Here is a 21,398-nt window from a genome sequence, read left to right as displayed (position 1 = left end):
TCCTCTAGCAGAGGGCTGGTAAAGTGTAAGGGACCCCTGCCAAGATCAAAAGGAGACAGGCAGGCACATGGCTGGCAAACGTTTAGAAAGAGAAGTGGAAAAAGTAACCAAGAGGACAGGTTAAAGGAAGTCCAGGAAGAATCCCGGATGAAAACCTGTACCGCCTGGTCAACCAACCCTGAAAAATGTGAAAAGTTAGATCCCACATCCTCCTATGTAAATGCAGACTCTGGAAGCACCTCACCAGAGTTGCTAACAGCATTTACAGGATCCTGCAGAGACAGAGAGAGACCTCTAGGGGGCAGAGAAACCGTGAGGGTGATGCCTCACCGAGTCGAAGTCTCACAGGAGAATGGAGGTAGGTCTGCACAAATACCTGCAGGTAGGAGTGTCCCAGAAACCAAGGGGGAGAATAACAAAGACTCTTCCCCCACAGTCAGAGGAAAAGGGAACCACCCATCCCCTAAAGTCAAAAGTCCTTGCATGACTTGGAGTTCAGGATAGACCCTCCTGGAAAAAAAGGAGGAAATTAAAGCAGCCCTGGCACCCAGAACAGACCGATTTTAATGAGCTTCAAAATTGGTAAATGAATGAGAGAAATGCAAGGTTTCTTTCGGTATCTTGTATTTCTCTCAAATTCTGTAATGAAATGCGCGTTTTTCTTCAAATTGCATTTCATTGCTCTGGGTGTGGAGGTGTCAGGCAAACCCCCCACTTGCCAAGATTGAGACACACTATTTCACCACATGAACATTAAAACTTAAAATTGCAAGCCCCTGCCTGGAAAGACATTTCCATGGTAACCGACAGTGTTGGAACAAGGGACAAAGGGCCATGTCCTGACTCCCCGACCCATTCAACCAACAATGGACCTTTAATTACCAGACGTTGAAGGTGGGGGGAGCTGGCATTCCTAGACTGCTAAGGTACAATCTGCAAAGCTCACAGGAGAGACTGTTCAATATAAGGAGCGAGTCACATGACTAACCTGCTGGGCAACCTGGGAGCTTTTTTGAATTTGAACTTCCAACAAAAATTTTTTGAGAGACAAAGCCGTGTGCTCATGGAGTAAAGATCTCTCCTGGAACTGAAGCAAGAAGTACAGCCTTTCCTGTGTGCCTGCTTCCATCTCCTTCCTCCGGAACTGAATCATGTGAAAAGACGTGAAACTCAAAGAGAGAAAGGTTTCCTGCGTGAACGAGGTTTTAAGAAGACGACTGGGCCCCAATGAAAAGCAAGACTACTTACAAAAGGACTACAGTGAGCTTGAAGCACCGTAACAAGATATTGCCTCAAACTGTTCCACCTTAACTTTTCTCTTTTCTGTCCCTATTCGTGTGTGCATGCTAACGTGGGCACATCGTATAGCCGTAGACGTGTACTGTATTAGAATTTAAGTTTTAATAACATTTCTTCATCTTTAAACCTCAGAAAGCCTGTGTGAATTGGTTTCTTTTCCTTATAATTGGAAAGTTGTGAACAAGGGTTCACAAAAAGGGGATCTCAAAACACTGTGTGTTTGAAATTAAACCCTGTTACCATAAGACCAGGTGAAGATAGTAACAGCTCCCCGAGACACCTTTCGCACTTGGTCAAAACAGAAATTGGATGCTAGCGTCTGGATTGTTACCCACAGACAAACGAGTGAAATTTGAAGTGGGAAGCCAAATTGTTCCCAATAAAAAAGAGCAAATCCATACAGGTTTTCTTGTGATTAAAAACAAGAAATGCTGGAAAGACTCAGCAGGTCTGGCAGCATCTGTGGAGAGAGAAACAGAGTTGATGTTTTCGGTCAGAGACCCTTCATCAGAACTGACAAATATTAGAAATGTAAAAGGTTTTAAGCAAGTAAAGCAGGGGGTGGGGCAAGAGATAAAAAAAAGAGGTGTTGATAGGACAGAGGGTCACAGAGAATAACTGACCAGAAGGTCGTGGAACAAAGGCAAATGGTATGTTAATGGTGTGCAGAGAGGGTGTGAATAGACTGTAAAGCACAAAGCACTCCAAGCACAAACATTAAAAAAAGAGTGCAGTGCATAGGCACAGTAGAAACAAACTAAACAAACTTAAAAAAAAAACTATAATAAAATAAAATAAAAAAGAAAAAATAACTAAAAATAAAAAGTGGGGCCCGTCATGCTCTGAAATTATTGAACTCAATGTTCAGTCTGGCAGGCTGTAGTGTGCCTAATCGGTAAATGAGATGCTGTTCCTCGAGCTTGCGTTGATGTTCACTGGAACACTGCAGCAATCCCAGGATAGAGATGTGAGCATGAGAGTGGGGAGGAGGGGGTGGGGGGGTGGTGGTTCTTGTGGTTGTGTGTGATTGAATACTAACATGTCTGCAACTGAAGCGGGTAGCTCTCCAAGCCAGGGTGAAGTAACTTGGGAATAAGTTAAAAGCACCGTAAAAAGATTTCGCCTCAAACTGTTCCACCTTATCTTTTCTCATTTCTATCCCTATTTGCATGTGTGTATCACATGTACATGCTAGCATGGGCGCATCGTATATCTGTAGGCGTGAACTGTAATAGAGTTTAAGTTTTAATAAAATGTCATCTTTCTTTAAACCTCAGAAAACCTGTGTGAATTGGTTTCTTTGTCTTCTAATTGGAAAGTTGTGAGAAGGATTCACAAAAAAGGGAGTTCAGTGTGTTTAAAATTAAACCCTGTTAGAATAAGACCAGGAGAAGGCAGTAACAGACCCCTAGACACCTTTTGCGCCTGGTCGTAACAGGCCGAATGGCCTACTACTCCTAATTCGTATGTTCGTGTGTAAATCTCCAGGGCGACATCCAATTAGAATTGGCAACCTCAGGCAGTGATTGGACTTTGGCCCAGAGTGTGAGGCCCTCATTGCCTCCGTGCTCAGTGTGTTGCAAGGGTGCTGTCGCTGCCCAGAAATGGCACACTGTATGGTCCTTACTGACAGAGGGCAGCAGCATGCAGCCAGAGGCTGGGCATACCCCTGAGGCCCCGTGCCCCGCAGAAGCCTGAGGCCTGGTTTCCGTTGAGGGTCTCGCCAGTTGTCGGGGGAGGGATTTTGGACACAGTTCATGGCTGTTACTTTAACTCCTTTGTTTCTTCCCCGTTGCAGGTTATCTCCGCCATCTCCCGGATCTCCCATCACACAGCTGTTCAGAGCAAAGGCATCAGGTAACCATGGCAATGCCTTCATTTCCCTTCCTAAGACCTGTCTGCATATTTACAGCTCTGTTTCTGGTCTGTGTTTGTGAGAGATAAAGAATACAACTATCTGTTTAGGGGCATCCATCTACATACCCTCACCCTCACAGGCACCAGTATCATTATGTTTGTGTGTGTGTGACTGTGAGCAGCTTGGTACTCTGCTAAAGGCACTATATAAATGTAGATCGGTGTGTGTATAATGTGAGAGTCTGTATGTCTGCACTGCACCCTCTCCAAGTCCGATATATCCTTCCTGAAGTGCGGGGCCCAGAACTGAACACAGTTACTCCGATGGGGTCGAACCAGAGGTTACGTTACTTCCACCCCCTTGTAATGCAGCCCTCCTGAGGTAAAGGCCAACATTCCATGAAGCTTTTTAATTCTTTTTGTGCCTGTCCACTAGCTTTCATTGATTTCTGTACTTGGATCATAAATTTCTCTCTTCCTCCACAGTTCCTGCATTCTCCCAGTTTAGAAAATGCTCTGACCTGAGTCTGACCCCACACTTCCCCACATTGCACTCTATCTGCTATGGGTTTTCACAGTCACTTAATCGATTAATGTTCCTTTGCAACTTTCTGCTCCCATTGACTGTATTTCTGTGTTTCCTAACGTGGTATCATCAGTAAACTTGGATATGAGGTCTGGAATCCATCATTAGAGTCACTGATGAACATAGTGAAAGCTGAAATCCCAGTAAACATCCCTGGGGAACACAACTAGTCACATCCTGTCAATCGGAAAACATTCCCTTGATTCCCAGTCTTTATCTCCCACTGCCTGACAATTACAAGCCAACGGAAAAGACTCCTTCCAATTCCATGCATTCTCACTTTTACAAATAATCTCTTGTGTGGAACTGTAATGAGTGCCTTCTGAAAATCCACATAGAACCCAGCTACATTATTATTGTTGGCTATCCCTTGCAGTCGAGGATGATTGCCTTCTGTGAGTCCGAAGATGTCTGAGGAGGCCGATTTGGAACCTACAAACGTTATAGCAGCTGCCAAAAGGCACTCCTGCCTCGTCCAAGTGCCGGTCCACCATCTTGTAACTACCGCCTCCTTACCAATAATGACTAGAAGCTTCCAGACAATGCTCCTGTGCGATTTGCTGGTCGCTGCAGGGATTGGAGGATGTGCTTGGAAAGGAAGACACCTGTGCGAGACATCTTTTAACGTGGAGAAACTGTTACACCCCGGCTTCCACATGTATCTTTACAGAACGACACCTTGATCCAATAGCAAGACGATTGGGGGTTCCATTCCGCTGCAGCCTTCGTCCGCCAAAACAGCCGTTGAGATATTTCAGATGGCACATCTTCCTCTGCCTATTCTACCATTGAGGACTTGTTTACCAGAGCCCCGTCTGCTGAGTATTTCTAGGATTCCCAACAGGCCTTCATGGTAACTGCAGCTGCCCAGGACATGGAGTCCCACCGCACTTCACCCTGTTTTGATCAACCCTTTCTTACTCATTGCCCATTTTCCGCAGTGAGGACGAGGGGTGGACTTCGGAAACCAACCCAGCCGTGCACACTCAATTAACTACCTTATTAGTGACCTCCTCTCAATATTCAGCTAGCTTAGCGTACTTTAACAAATAGACACTGGCTAACTCTGATCAGCTCATTTTGTTCAATTGTAGAGTGTGGCAGGTTAGAAAATGCAAAAAGAGCTAAACACAGACTGACAGACAGATCAACAACATCCAAATGTCGGCAGTGAAAATGCTGGCGAGAGACGCATTTCACACAAATCTAGTTCTCCGTGCTCTGGCATCATTTAAAGAAAATGTCTTCAGTCGTGACTTCCACCTGCTGGGGAGCGTGAATCCGTGTGTATTTCATTGAGTAAACTCACTTGGAATATGACTGCACTGACAGTCCCACGCTCACCACTTTAGCACTCTCATTCTGTACAACAGGATGAAATTTGGCAGGTTTCACAGATCTCTAGGTTGTCTGGGTGAGTGAGTGATGCGACAACTTGCTGTGTCTATCCACTGAAAGCAGCGAGTAGGAAGGAAAGGGAATTCTATCTTAGCTAAGGCATCAAGTGCAATGCAGCACTTGGGTCAGTACTGCGGGAGTGCTGCACAGCCGGAGGGTCGGTACTGCGGGAGAACCGCACCGTCGGAGGGTCGGTACTGAGGGAGCGCCGCACCGTCAGAGGGTCAGTACTGAGGGAGCGTTGCACTGTCGGAGGGTTGGTACTGAGGGAGCGCTGCACTGTCGGAGGGTCGGTACTGAGGGAGCGCTGCACTGTTGGAGACTCGGTACTGAGGGAGCGCTGCACTGTCGGAGGGTCGGTACTGAGGGAGCACTGCACTGTCGGAGGTTCAGTACTGAGGGAGCGCTGCACTGTCGGAGGGTCAATACTGAGGGAGTGCTGTATTGTCAGAGGGGTAGTAGGGAGTGTTGTGTGACCACCTGAAGAAACTGTAAGTGAAGGTCACTAGAGGAAGTGATGTCATGTCACACATGACCCAGAAGTTGTGGGTGTAGCCCGACAGAATGAGATGCATTTCGATTTGCTTTTGCGGCAACTGTTTGTTTCGGTTCCAGTTACGTTGTTTTCTTTGGATGTGACTTTTAGTCCTGTGAGTCTTACAATTGTTCACATATCAAAGGAACAAGTAATATTATATACTGGCAATGTTTGAGACCACCAAATATTACATCGTGGCAACGTCTGATTTTTTTCTGAAGAACGCACTGAGATGGAACAAGGAAACACCTGATTGCCTACCTGGAGTGGCTGACGATTCAGGCAGAGAGCACAGACAGGACCCCGGGAGGTGTTGAAACTTTGTGAGTACAGAAGGTAATTTGCCCAGGAATCGGAGCTTTCAACGAATCCGGCAATGTGTCGAAAAATTTGAAAAGCAGTAGCTGAAGCCATTCCTGTTTTAGTTTTCCTTTTTTTTTTTGCTTTGTGGGGGGCGGGACTAAACTGAAAAGAGAGGGAAGAACTCAACAGCGCCACTGGAGATCACAGCTCAGTGAGAAAGCCTGGTTATGGCAGCTTCTGGTACTGCAAGTTGCAGGTCCACAGAGAACAAAAACTTCATAAAAACCAGCTCGCAGTTTTAAAAAAAACAAGCTGTACAAACAAAAAGCAGCTATGGTATCTCACTCTTAAAAGGGCAGGTCTGCAGAAAATGAATTTGTCTAAATAAGAAAAAATATATGCCCGTGAAAAAAAAATCTGGAAAAATTTATATTTGTAAAAAAGGATCAATAAGTTAATGGCTTTCAAGTATCCTGTTTTGGATTGGAAGGCATTGGACATAGCATCTGAATTTAAACTGTTTCGACTGCAAATGGAGCTGTAGTTCCTGTATCTAGAATTGAGCGAACCAGAGAAACAAGCTGCTAAGATTCAGATCGCACTGGTCAATGAGGGCAATGGATCAATACATCAGGATTGTCAGCTGAGGATCAGAAAGACTCGAGCAAGTTATGCACATTCCCGGAGCAGCAACTGAAGATGAAGATAAATCTCCGAGTACATAGACTTGAATTTATGACCTACCGGCAAAGGCAAGATGAGTCCATTGATCAGTTTGTTGCAAAGTACCAAGACAAAGCTCAATATTGTGACTTCGCAGAAACTGAATTGTCGGAACAGGTTATCGAGCTAGTAATGGCGTCTACCCCATTAGAGGCTTTTCAAAAAGACCTGTTAGTAAAGAAGGAAGGGCGCACCATAGATGCAGTACTCAATGATGGAAGGAAATTTGAAACCATCATGGCTGAGTGCCAACAGTTACAAGCGTTGGGGGTGGCGATGACAATCGGTATGGTAACCAAGGCTCAGAAGTCTGCTAAGCCTTGTGGTAAATGTGGCCTCACTCACCCAATTCACAGCTGTCCAGGACCAGTGCAAAGCTTGTAGCATGCAAGGACATTGGGTAAGGCAGTGCGGAAGACCGAGCTCAGACACTGCACGCAGGAATGGCAGCAAATCACACACAGAGAGAACGTCTGCAAGACAAGATGGCAAACTCAACAAGAAGTATACTGACACGCAACAAAAACCCAAGCAGGTACATCAGGTCAGCAGAGAGACAGATTGCCAGGAGGACACAGATGAAGAGCGAGCAAGCATTTCACATAGTTAATTTGGGCTAACATGTCAATGCAATTATGCAATCTGAGGCATTTACCATGATTGGAGTTATATGTCCACAGAAGAGTGGCAAACATAATCTTAGAGTAAAAATCAACACTGGAAAAAGTGCAAATATTCCGCCCATCTGTATACTGAAGAACATGTATCTATAGAAATGGGAACCTATGCTGCAATCCACTACAGCTAGGCTGACTGTCTGCAGTGGTTCTCCAATCAACTGCATTGGAGCGATAACCTTACTGTGCAGCTATGGGAGCTCCCAATGGCTATCACAATTTTAAAAATCTTTTAGACGCATCTGGACCAGCTGTCGCAGGGCGTCCAGTATGCTGAGGTCTACAAGTTGTCACGATACATGAGGTCAGTAACGCACAGAAGATGGTAAAAAATATCCAGGTCGAATGTTTGGGTCAGTCCATGTAAAGGATGACACAAAGGCTGGAAGTCTTGATGTGAAGAGGCAGTATGACCGGGAATCTCTCGTCGGGCTTCAGTTCCTTGGTATGACCGGGAGTCTCTCCTCAGGCTTCAGTTCGTTGGTATGACCGGGAGTCTCTCCTCAGGCTTCAGTTCGTTGGTATGACCGGGAGTCTCTCCTCAGGCTTCAGTTCGTTGGTATGACCGGGAGTCTCTCGTCGGGCTTCAGTTCCTTGGTATGACCGGGAGTCTCTCCTCAGGCTTCAGTTCGTTGGCATGACTGGGAGTCTCTCCTTGGGCTTCAGTTCGTTGGCATGACCGGGAGTCTCTCCTTGGGCTTCAGTTCCTTGGCATGACCAGGGGTCTCTTGTCGGGCTTCAGTTTGTTGGCATGACCCGGAGTCTCTCCTCGGGCTTCAGTTCGTTGCAAGTACCCGGAGGCCAGAGGGATTGCCGGTGATTGGTGAAGACATCATATGACAGGCAATCAGGACCAGAATTGGCTGGATGGTGAGTAGGACAAGAGGTCAGAATCTTCAATCATGCATCTGGAAATTAGTATCCTGCTGAGGTTGCTAGGCTATGCGACCATCCCAGATCGTACAAGGTCCAGACACCCAATGGAGCAATTCTCAGACAGAACCAAAGTCAATTCAGAGAGCTGTACGACACTACATGTGACTACCCTGTGGCATTGAGGACACGTTCAAAGACAAAGTCTGAAGATAAACATACAGAGGCTGCGAGCACAGAGGGGGGAACATGTTAACCCAGAATTCCAAGTCACCAGAGTCTCAGGAGTCGTCAAGATGAGCTCAGCTCTGAGAAGATGTTTACAATATTGTTACGACCAAGGCGGGAGTAATGCACTGTTAATTCAGTCCCACTACTCCACAGGTTATAGCATATCAAATAAAGTTTCCACCTACTGAAGACTAGCCAAATTAAACACTGTATTTTTCCCCCAGAATAAAGCACACCAAACCAGGTTTCTTTAAACAATAATAACATTATTTATTTGAAAATAAATAATAGATCTTAACTGCTAACGCGATAAATCTATGCATGAGAAAACTCCCTTATTCCCTTAACCCTCAAGCACACACACATGCATTCAAAAAGACACGGTTAACCGATTTCAAAATGGGGTTTTGGATTATAACTGTTTCTTAGGAATAGAAGGAATAATAAAAAATAATTAAGGTTCACGTTCAGGTAGGATGTTTTTGTTACGGTGAGGTGGAAGTCACTTAGGACAGAGATGAGGAGAAATATCTTTACTCAGAGGGTTGTGAATCTTTGGAATTCTCTACCCCAGAGGGCTGTGGAAGCTCAGTCATTGAGTATGTTTAAAGCAGAGATTGACAGATTTATAAATACAAATGATGTAAGGGGATATGAGGATAGTGTCGGAAAAAGGCATTGAAGTGAAAGATCAGCCATAATCATATTGAATGGTGGGGCAGGCTCGTTGGGCTGAATGGCCTACTCTTGCTCCTGTGTTCCGATGAACCAGAGTCGAATAGTCGGATGCCACTCAAAGTCTTTCCAAGCGAGGTTGATGAACAGTGTCAGGCAAACCTGCCAAGACTGAGGCAAACATGATTTTGCCACATGAACATTAAAACCTAAAATTGCAAGCCCCTGGCTGGAAGGACATTTGCATAGTATTAGCAGTGTTAGAACAAAGGAACCAGTCCCCGCCCCAATACATAGAAGAGACCTGGTCAAACCAGTCGGTCACATGACCACCTGCTGGCCAACTAGGGGAGTTTTAAACTGGAAAAACAAAATTTGGACTCAGAAGCCGTGCGCTTCTGGAACTGAAGCAAGAATTACCTCCTCTCCTGTCTGCCCTCATCTCACTCTCACCAGCTTTGGAAACCATTGAGGACACGCAAACTCAAAGAGAAAAACGTTTTCTCAATGAACAAGGTTTAAACAGAATACTAGGCCCCAACGAACACAAGACCATATCTTCAATCATGGACTACAGTGAGCTCGAAGCATAGTAACAAGATATTGCCTCAACCTGTTCCACTTTATCCTTTCTTCTCATTTCTGTCCCTATCTGCATGTGTATATCGTGTGTGCATTTTAGTGTGGGCATGTTGTATATCTGTAGGTGTGAACCATATTAGAGTTTAAGTAAGTTTAATAAATTTCACTTTTCTTCTTTAAACCAAAGAAAACCTGTTTGTGATCATTTCTTTGCCTTATAATTGGAAAGCTGTGATCATGAATTCACAAAGGGGAGCTCAAAACACAGTGTGTTTAAAATTAAACCCTGTTACATTAAGACCAGGTGAAGGTGGTAACAGAGCCCTCGACACCTTTATCACCTGGTCGTAACAACAGTCTGTGATGGGTATGTGTTCACAGCAATTTAACTGCAGCAGGCATCACATAGGTCTTCTATCAGGGGTGTTGCAACAGATCTGCTTGGGTTTTGAAACAACAGTCTAGCAGTAGAAGAATTCTTCAGATTTCAGGATTTCTGAGAACACAGGAGGCAGCAGGAAGCTCACTGGATGCAGGAATTCTTCAAAGACTGGAGGCAGCAGGAATCTGCCACCTTTCAAATGCAGGATTCCTTTTCAAGAGATGCAAGTCTCCTTGACAGAGCGAGGTAGCATTTTTCTGGGTCTTTTCTCTCTTCTTCCAGGTGGGTCCAGCAGAGATTTCCAATGCCTGCCCTTTGTCCAATTCACAGGCTGTTTTAAAGGGTCCACAGTGAAAAAAGCACCTTCCTGAACATGGTAACATGTCCAGACACAGTTTCTCCCCCGGTCACTCAAGCTGCTCTGAAGAAAGGTCAAACCCCTGTGATTTACTTGAAACTGCTGACCTTCCTGTCCTTTTACAAGTTTAACTTCCTTTCAAAACACCCTTAAAATTCAACTCTTGTTCTGAACTTCCGTTCAAAACATTTTGGAATTCCAATTATTTTTGCAGGTGTCCCTCGCTGAGCAAAATCCTCCTTTCATTTTTTTTTTTGAAACACAAAGTCCAAGACTTTAGTACAAAAATGAAAGCTTTTGTGACAATATCAAGATCGGAACGAATAAGCAAAACCTCCTCTACTTTTTAGAGAGTGTTAAACTTGCATACTTATCAATAATGTTTTGTGTTGTTCATGTCTAGTTAGTCTGAACCGCAACATCATTCTATATTTTATATATATGTTTTTATCTTTGGAAAAGCGGGGGATGTAGCGGGATGACCTTAAAAGAGGACCGCTTCGAGAAACTGTAAGTAAAGGTCACCGGAGGAAGTGATGTTGTGTCACACATGACCAGGGAGTTGTGGGTGCAGCCTAACAGAGTGTGATGTCTTTAGATGTGGCACATGCAGTAAATATATAGGTGTTCCAGTTTCTTCTTCTTCTTCTTTGGCCTCCTTGTCTCGGGAGACAATGGGTAAGCACCTGGAGGTGGTCAGTGGTTTTTGAAGCAGCGCCTGGAGTGGCTACAAAGGCCAATTCTAGAGTGACAGACTCTTGCACAGGCACTGCAGATAAAATTGTTTGTCGGGGCTGTTACACAGTTGGCTCTCCCCTTGCGCTTCTGTCTTTTTTCCTGCCAACTGCTAAGTCTCTTCGATTCGCCACACTTTAGCCCCGCCTTTATGGCTGCCCGCCAGCTCTGGCGATCACTGGCAACTGACTCCCACGACTTGTGATCAATGTCACAGGACTTCATGTCGCATTTGCAGACGTCTTTAAAGCGGAGACATGGACGGCCAGTGGGTCTGATACCAGTGACGAGCTCGCTGTACAATGTGTCTTTGGGGATCCTGCCATCTTCCATGCGGCTCACATGGCCAAGCCATCTCAAGCGCCGCTGACTCAGTCGTGTGTACAAGCTAGGGATGTTGGCCGCCTCAAGGACTTCTGTGTTGGAGATACGGTCCTGCCACCTGATGCCAAGGATTCTCCGGAGGCAGCGAAGATGGAATGAATTGAGACGTCGCTCTTGGCTGACATATGTTGTCCAGGCCTCGCTGCCGTAGAGCAAGGTACTGAGGACACAGGCTTGATACGCTCGGACTTTTGTGTTCCGTGTCAGTGCGCCATTTTCCCACACTCTCTTTGCCAGTCTGGACATAGCAGTGGAAGCCTTTCCCATGCGCTTGTTAATTTCTGCATCTAGAGACAGGTTACTGGTCATAGTTGAGCCTAGGTAGGTGAACTCTTGAACCACTTCCAGAGCATGGTCGCCGATATTGATGGATGGAGCATTTCTGACGTCCTGTCCCATGATGTTCGTTTTCTTGAGGCTGATGGTTAGGTCAAATTCGTTGCAGGCAGCCGCAAACCTGTCGATGAGATTCTGCAGACACTCTTCAGTGTGAGATGTTAATGCAGCATCATCAGCAAAGAGAAGTTCCCTGATGAGGACTTTCCGTACTTTGGTCTTCGCTCTTAGACGGGCAAGGTTGAACAACCTGCCACCTGATCTTGCGTGGAGGAAAATTCCTTCCTCTGAAGACTTGAACACATGTGAGAGCAGCAGTGAGAAGAAAATCCCAAACAGTGTTGGTGCGAGAACACAGCCCTATTTCACGCTACTCAGGATAGGAAATGGGTCTGATGAGGCGCCGCTATGTTGAATTGTGCCTTTCATATTGTCATGGAATGAGATGATGATACTTAGTAGCTTTGGTGGACATCCGATCTTTTCTATTAGTCTGAAGAGCCCACGTCTGCTGACGAGGTCACAGGCTTTGGTGAGATCAATGAAAGCAATGTAGAGGGGCATCTGTTGTTCCCGGCATTTCTCTTGTAGCTGATGAAGGGAGAACAGCATGCCAGGGTTGGGGCCGACCATGACTCATGGCCCTCCTGCCTTGGGCGCTATGGCATTGGAAGGATGAATGAGAATGGAGAGAGACTGCTTGAGTTGTGTACCTATCACAACCTCTGCATCACCAACTCATTCTTTCACACTAAACCCAGTCACCAGGTTTCTTGGAGGCACCCAAGATCACGTCGTTGGCACCAGCTGGACCTCATCGTCACAAGGTGAGCCTCTTTAAACAGCGTTCAAACCACACGCAGCTTCCACAGTGTGGACTGCGACACCGACCACTCCCTGGTGTGCAGCAAAGTTCGACTCAAACCAAAGAAGCTGCATCACTCCAAGCAGAAGGGCCGCCCGCACATCAACACGAGCAGAATTTCTTATCCACAGCTGTTACAAAAATTTCTAAATTCACTTGAAAAAGCCCTTCAAAACACTCCCACGGGATGCTGAGACCAAGTGGGCCTACATCAGAGACGCCATCTATGAGTCAGCTATGACCACCTATGGCAAATGCGAGAAGCAGAATGCAGACTGGTTTCAATCTCACATTGAAGAGCTGGAACCTGTCATAGCCGCTAAGCGCATTGCACTGCTGAACTACAAGAAAGCCCCCAGCGAGTTAACATCCGTAGCACTTAAAGCAGCCAGAAGTGCTGCACAAAGAACAGCCAGGCGCTGTGCAAATAACTACTGGAAACACCTATGCAGTCATATTCAGCTGGCCTCCGACACCGGAAACATCAGAGGAATGTATGATGGCATTAAGAGTGCTTTTGGGCCAACCATCACGAAGATTGCCCCCCTCAAATCTAAATCAGGGGACACAATCACTGACCAACACAAGCAAATGGACCGCAGGGTGGAGCACTACCTAGAACTATACTCCAGGGAAAATGTTGTCACTGAGACTGCCCTCAATGCAGCCCAGTCTCTGCCAGTCATGGATGAGCTGGACGTACAGCCAATAAAATCGGAACTCAGTAATGCCATTGATTCTCTAGCCAGTGGAAAAGCCCCTGGGAAGGACGGCATTACCCCTGAAATAATCAAGAGTGCCAAGCCTGCTATACTTTCAGCACTCTACGAACTGCTTTGTCTGTGCTGGGACGAGGGAGCAGTACCCCAGGACATGCGTGATGCCAATATCATCGCCGTCTATAAAAACAAAGGTGACCGCGGTGACTGCAACAACTACCGTGGAATCTCCCTGCTCAGCATCGTGGGGAAAGTCTTCACTCGAGTCACTTTAAACAGGCTCCAGAAGCTGGCCAAGCATGTCTACCCTGAGGCACAGTGTGGCTTTCGAGCAGAGAGATCGACCATTGATATGCTGTTCCCCCTTCGTCAGCTACAGGTGTTCCAGTTAAGTTATAACAAAACACCACATTATTTTTGGATACTACTTGTAGTCCTGTGAGCCTTACAATAGTTCACATATCAGAGGAACAAGTAATATTACACTGAGGCTGCTCTGCACTGTCAGAGGGTCAGCACTGAGGGAGCGCTGCACTGTTGGATGGTCAGTTCTGAGGGAGCGCTGCAATGTCGGAGGGGCAGTGTCACACCAAGACTGCTTACTTCGACCTCTGTAACATTGCTTGACTGGGACTTACCCTCAGCTCATCTGCAGCTGAAACCCTCATCCATGCTTTTGGTACCTCCAGACCTGATGATTTCAGTGCTCTCCTGGCTGACCTCCCTGTATGTACATGGATATTGTGTTGCATGCAGAACATGTTTACGGGGATATTGTGTTGCATACAGGGCGTGTGTACAGGAATATTGCGCTGAGTATCATGTGTGTACAGGGAAATCACACTGTGTACCGGGTGTGTGTACAGAGTTATCGCATATTGCACTGTGTGCAGGCTTTGCGCAGATCGCGTGCACGCAGGGATAGCGCAATACGTGCAGGGTGTCCGCGCAGGGATAGTGCAGGGTGTGCGCGCACTGCCTGCAGGGTGTGTCAGGGTCTCGCATGTCGCGCTATACTCCTGTGATATCGGTCTGTGGCTGTTGAGGATGAAACACTGATTTGGAATTTCATCCCCTCTACAGATCAACCCAGTTCAGTTTCCAGCTGAGGATTATGGTGGCAGTACGGGATGAGGTGATTGGTTTTTAACGGTGTTGCTTTGACTGTGTTCCCAGGCCCTTTCCTTCAGAGGAAACTGCAGTGGATGATGATGTTTATCGCAGCCTGGAGGAGCTGGCAGAGTAAGTCTCAGCACTAAGTTTAGATACATTATTCTTAAGCTGTTCTTTTAGAGGGTCATTGTGAAGGAGGAATATCACAAACATTACAGGGAATGGGGAGTGAACGAAAGAGTGGGATTAGACTGGATGGGATGTTGAATCATACAGAGGTGTGAAGGATCTGATCTGCTGAAGTACGGGGATAAAAATAATCAAGGTTGCAAATTATATCTATCAGTCTGGCACATTGGAGAAACACAGTTCCTGGGTTTGCCTTTGGATATCAGATGGACGTTAGGGTGCCCCACTGAGAATCAGTGCCCATTCAACCCGTACCCTATTGAGAATCAGTGCCCATTCAACCCGTACCCTATTGAGAATCAGTGCCCATTCAACCCGTACCCCACTGAGAATCAGTGCCCATTCAACCCGTACCCTATTGAGAATCAGTGCCCATTCAACCCGTACCCTATTGAGAATCAGTGCCGATTCAACCCGTACCCTATTGAGAATCAGTGCCCATTCAACCCGTACCCCACTGAGAATCAGTGCCTATTCAACCCGTACCCTATTGAGAATCAGTGCCCATTCAACCCGTACCCCACTGAGAATCAGTGCCCATTCAACCCGTACCCCACTGAGAATCAGTGCCCATTCAACCCGTACCCCACTGAGAATCAGTGCCCATTCAACCCGTACGCTAGTGAGAATCAGTGCCCATTCAACCCGTACCCTAGTGAGAATCAATGCCCATTCAACCCGTACCCCACTGAGAATCAGTGCCCATTCAACCCGTACCCTATTGAGAATCAGTGCCCATTCAACCCGTACCCTAGTGAGAATCAGTGCCCATTCAACCCGTTCCCAACTGAGAATCAGTGCCCATTCAACCCGTACCCTATTGAGAATCAGTGCCGATTCAACCGTACCCCACTGAGAATCAGTGCCCATTCAACCCGTGCCCCACTGAGAATCAGTGCCCATTCAACCCGTACCCCACTGAGAATCAGTGCCCATTCAACCCGTACCCCACTGAGAATCAGTGCCCATTCAACCCGTACGCTACTGAGAATCAGTGCCCATTCAACCCGTACCCTAGTGAGAATCAATGCCCATTCAACCCGTACCCCACTGAGAATCAGTGCCCATTCAACCCGTTCCCAACTGAGAATCAGTGCCCATTCAACCCGTACGCTACTGAGAATCAGTGCCCATTCAACCCGTACCCTATTGAGAATCAGTGCCCATTCAACCCGTACCCTAGTGAGAATCAGTGCCCATTCAACCCGTACCCCACTGAGAATCAGTGCCCATTCAACCCGTTCCCAACTGAGAATCAGTGCCCATTCAACCCGTTCCCAGTGAGAATCAGTGCCCATTCAACCCGTACGCTACTGAGAATCAGTGCCCATTCAACCCGTACGCTACTGAGAATCAGTGCCCATTCAACCCGTACCCTAGTGAGAATCAGTGCCCATTCAACCCGTTCCCAACTGAGAATCAGTGCCCATTCAACCCGTACCCCACTGAGAATCAGTGCCCATTCAACCCGTACCCTAGTGAGAATCAGTGCCCATTCAACCCGTACCCTAGTGAGAATCAGTGCCCATTCAACCCGTACCCTAGTGAGAATCAGTGCCCATTCAACCCGTTCCCAACTGAGAATCAGTGCCCATTCAACCCGTACCCCACTGAGAATCAGTGCCCATTCAACCCGTTCCCAACTGAGAATCAGTGCCCATTCAACCCGTACCCTAGTGAGAATCAGTGCCCATTCAACCCGTTCCCAGTGAGAATCAATGCCCATTCAACCCGTACCCTACTGAGAATCTGCCCATTCAACCCGTACCCTAGTGAGAATCAGTGCCCATTCAACCCGTACCCTAGTGAGAATCAGTGCCCATTCAACCCGTACCCCACTGAGAATCAGTGCCCATTCAACCCGTACGCTACTGAGAATCAGTGCCCATTCAACCCGTACCCTAGTGAGAATCAATGCCCATTCAACCCGTACCCTAGTGAGAATCAGTGCCCATTCAACCCGTTCCCAACTGAGAATCAGTGCCCATTCAACCCGTACCCCACTGAGAATCAGTGCCCATTCAACCCGTACCCTAGTGAGAATCAGTGCCCATTCAACCCGTACCCTAGTGAGAATCAGTGCCCATTCAACCCGTACCCCACTGAGAATCAATGCCCATTCAACCCATACGCTACTGAGAATCAGTGCCGATTCAACCCGTACCCCACTGAGAATCAGTGCCCATTCAACCCGTTCCCAACTGAGAATCAGTGCCCATTCAACCCGTTCCCAACTGAGAATCAGTGCCCATTCAACCCGTACCCCACTGAGAATCAATGCCCATTCAACCCGTACTCTAGTGAGAATCAGTGCCCATTCAACCCGTACCCCACTGAGAATTAGTGCCCATTCAACCCGTACCCTAGTGAGAATCAGTGCCCATTCAACCCGTTCCCAACTGAGAATCAGTGCCCATTCAACCCGTACCCTAGTGAGAATCAGTGCCCATTCAACCCGTACCTTAGTGAGAATCAGTGCCCATTCAACCCGTACCCCACTGAGAATCAATGCCCATTCAACCCGTTCCCCACTGAGAATCAGTGCCCATTCAACCCGTACCCTAGTGAGAATCAGTGCCCATTCAACCCGTACCCTAGTGAGAATCAGTGCCCATTCAACCCGTACCCCACTGAGAATCAATGCCCATTCAACCCGTACCCCACTGAGAATCAGTGCCCATTCAACCCGTACGCTACTGAGAATCAGTGCCCATTCAACCCGTTCCCAGTGAGAATCAGTGCCCATTCAACCCGTACCCTAGTGAGAATCAGTGCCCATTCAACCCGTACCCTAGTGAGAATCAGTGCCCATTCAACCCGTACCCTAGTGAGAATCAGTGCCCATTCAACCCGTACCCTAGTGAGAATCAGTGCCCATTCAACCCGTTCCCAACTGAGAATCAGTGCCCATTCAACCCGTACCCTAGTGAGAATCAGTGCCCATTCAACCCGTACCCTAGTGAGAATCAGTGCCCATTCAACCCGTACCGCACTGAGAATCAATGCCCATTCAACCCGTTCCCCACTGAGAATCAGTGCCCATTCAACCCGTACCCTAGTGAGAATCAGTGCCCATTCAACCCGTACCCTAGTGAGAATCAGTGCCCATTCAACCCGTACCCTAGTGAGAATCAGTGCCCATTCAACCCGTACCCTAGTGAGAATCAGTGCCCATTCAACCCGTTCCCAACTGAGAATCAGTGCCCATTCAACCCGTACCCTAGTGAGAATCAGTGCCCATTCAACCCGTTCCCAACTGAGAATCAGTGCCCATTCAACCCGTACCCCACTGAGAATCAGTGCCCATTCAACCCGTACCCTAGTGAGAATCAGTGCCCATTCAACCCGTTCCCAGTGAGAATCAATGCCCATTCAACCCGTACCCTACTGAGAATCAGTGCCCATTCAACCCGTACCCTAGTGAGAATCAGTGCCCATTCAACCCGTACCCCACTGAGAATCAGTGCCCATTCAACCCGTACCCTAGTGAGAATCAGTGCCCATTCAACCCGTTCCCACTGAGAATCAGTGCCCATTCAACCCGTACCCTACTGAGAATCAGTGCCCATTCAACCCGTACGCTACTGAGAATCAGTGCCCATTCAACCCGTACCCTACTGAGAATCAGTGCCCATTCAACCCGTACCTCAGTGAGAATCAGTGCCCATTCAACCCGTACCCTACTGAGAATCAGTGCCCATTCAACCCGTTCCCAGTGAGAATCAATGCCCATTCAACCCGTACCCTACTGAGAATCAGTGCCCATTCAACCCGTACGCTACTGAGAATCAGTGCCCATTCAACCCGTACCCTACTGAGAATCAGTGCCCATTCAACCCGTACCTCAGTGAGAATCAGTGCCCATTCAACCCATACCCCAATGAGAGTCAGTTAATTCCAGATTTATCTGCCATGGTGCGATTCAAACCCATGTCCCCAGAGCATTAGCCTGGGTTCTGGATAACTAGTCCAGTGATATTATCACTACATCACCGCCTCCCCACAAATGATTGACACGACCCTGTGTCTGAGGTGCTAAATGTGACATAAAAACAAGAAATGCTGGAACCACTTAGCAGGTCTGGCAGCATCTGTGAAAAGAGAAGCAGAGTTAACGTTTCAGGTCAGTGACCCTTCATCGGAACTGACAAATATTAGAAAAGTCACAGGTTATAAGTAGGTGAGGTGGGGGTGGGGCAAGAGATAACAAAGGAGGTCGAGATTGGACCAGGCCACATAGCTGACCAAAAGGTCACTGAGCAAAGGCAAACAATATGTTAATGGTGTGTTGAAAAATGTGTGCTAAATGTGACCCTTGTTTGGGGAGCTGATGCAATAGCTGATGCAATGGATACCATATTGGATGAGTAACAGAAAGCAGAGTAGTGGTGAATGGTTGTTTTTCGGATTGGAGGAAGAAATACAGTGGGATTCCCCTGGGGTCTGTACCAGGACCACTGATTTTCTTGACCTATATTAATGACCTACACTTGGGCACAATTTCAAAATTTCCAGATGGCACCAAATGTGGAAGAATTGTGAACTGTGAGGAGGATAATGATAGACTTCAAAAGGACATGGACAGGCTGGTGGAATGGACGGACACGTGGCAGATGAAATTTAATGTAGAGAGGTGTGAAGTGATACATTTTGATAGGAAGAATGAGGAGAGGCAAAATAAAACAAAGGCTGCAATTCTAAAGGGGGTGCAGGAGCAGAGGGACCTGGGTGTGTATGTGCACAAATCATTGAAGGTGACAGAGCAGGTTGAGAAACTGGTTAATAAAGCATGGGGGATCCTGGGCTTTATAAATAGAGGAATAGAATACAATAGCAAGGAAATTATGATGAAACTTAATCAAACACAGGTTTGGCCTCAGTTGGAGTGTTGTGTCCAATTCTGGGTGCCACACTTTAGGAAGGATGTGAAGGTATTAGAGAGGGTGCAGAAAAGATTCACGGGATGGTTCCAGGGATGAGGGATTTCAGATATGTGGATAGATTGGAGAAACTGGGGCTGCTCTCCTTGGAGAGGAGAAGAATTGATAGACGTGCTCAAAATCACAAGGGTCCCGGACAGTGTAGACAGGGAGAAACTCTTCCCAAAGGCAGAAGGGTCCAGAACAACAGGTCACCGATTTAAGGTGATTGGAAAAAGAAGCAAGAACTCCATGAGGAAATTGTTTTCCCCAGTGAATGGTTGGGATCTGGAATACACTACCTGAGTGTGTGCTGGAGACACGTTAAATCAAGGCTTTCAAAAGGGAATTGGATAAGTACCTGAAGAGAAACAAATTGCAGGGCTACAGGGAAAGGGCTGGGGACTGGGTTTAGCTGAGTTGCTCTTGCAGAGAACTGGAACAGACATGATGGGCTGAATGGCCTTGTAACCATTCTATGAGGCCCTTAATTGGGATCAGACTCGAATGGATGGGGAGAGCTTTGGGGTTGGATTCTTCTGACCATCAAAGCCTTTATAGCATTGATGGCGTGAGTGTAAACCTGGACCAATACTCTCACTTCCCAGGGCCGGGGGGAAGGAAATAAGTCTCGGACAAATGGCAGGAAGTACTTGCTTAGGAAAGTTTGATCCCTGGCTGGAACAGAATGTCAGGAAGGGAGCAATATTCTCTGATACTCATGGTCTGCATCAAGCCTTGACGAACTGCTCCCTGGGAATGGTCCCTGAGATTCCTCACCCTCAGGTGCCAGTATCCAGTGCTGATCATGCAATGTATTTAATGTACAGCAAATGAAACCACCAATCTCTCTCGTGATCCCGATCCCGGGCCCCCATCCTCCCAATCCTGGGCTACTACCCTCCAGGTCCTTGGGCTCCACCCTTCTGATCCCAGATCCCTCTTTCTTGATCCTGGAACCCCACCTCCTCCAGTCACGAATCCCTCTCCCAATTGTCAGCCTTACTCTCGGCCACAGTCATTTTGACATGTTTTATTTTTCCAGTGAGCATGATCTGGGAGAGGAAATCTACGACTGTGTCCCATGTGAAGATGATGGTGATGATATTTACGAGGACATCATCAAGGTGGAGGTTCGGCAACCGATGGTAAATGCTGTCACTCCTGTGCACCTGACCATCCAGTGCAGTCTGAGGGAACTAGGGATAACTAGGCAGTTCCTGGAGTGAAGATACTGAATGTTTATCAGGAACCAAAGGAGGCCTAAAGTGAGGGGAGGAGAGTCAGTGGAGTCCTTTGCTGCCCAACCACCGGCCGCTCGCCTCCCCTCCACTCCCCTCCCCCGGCCGCTTGACTCCCCTCCCCTCCCCCGGCCGCTCGACTCCCCTCCCCTCCCCTCTCCCGGCCGCTCACCTCCCCACCCCTCCCCTCCCCCGGCCGCTCCCCTCCCCCGGCCGTGCCCCTCCCCTCCCCCGGCCGCTCGCCTCCCCTCCCCTCCCCCGGCCGCTCGCCTCCCCTCCCCTCCCCCGGCCGCTCCCCTCCCCTCCCCCGGCCGCTCGCCTCCCCTCCCCTCCCCCGGCCGCTCCCCTCGCCTCCCCTCCCCCGGCCGCTCCCCTCGCCTCCCCATGCCGCTCGACTCCCCTCCCCTCCCCCGGC

At 47.7% G+C, this 21,398-nt stretch overlaps 1 protein-coding gene across 7 annotated transcripts in view; it reads left to right on the top strand.

The window, feature by feature from the left end:
- Positions 1–21,398, top strand: part of vav2 (vav 2 guanine nucleotide exchange factor) — a 292,220-nt gene that overhangs the window by 163,313 nt on the left and 107,509 nt on the right. For all 7 annotated transcript variants that reach the window (XR_010968976.1, XM_068012004.1, XM_068012006.1 and 4 more), the window contains exons 3-5: positions 3,098–3,156; positions 14,698–14,763; positions 20,788–20,890. Coding sequence is in view for 6 of the 7 variants with exons in the window: in XM_068012004.1 (XP_067868105.1) it covers positions 3,098–3,156; positions 14,698–14,763; positions 20,788–20,890 (228 nt within the window). In the remaining variant the exon portion in view is untranslated. The remainder of the gene's footprint in view (positions 1–3,097; positions 3,157–14,697; positions 14,764–20,787; positions 20,891–21,398) is intronic.

The sequence above is a fragment of the Heterodontus francisci genome, chromosome 32, assembly GCF_036365525.1.
Source record: "Heterodontus francisci isolate sHetFra1 chromosome 32, sHetFra1.hap1, whole genome shotgun sequence".
In the NCBI taxonomy this organism is placed as follows: domain Eukaryota; kingdom Metazoa; phylum Chordata; class Chondrichthyes; order Heterodontiformes; family Heterodontidae; genus Heterodontus; species Heterodontus francisci.
This window is presented reverse-complemented; position numbering and strand designations above follow the sequence as displayed.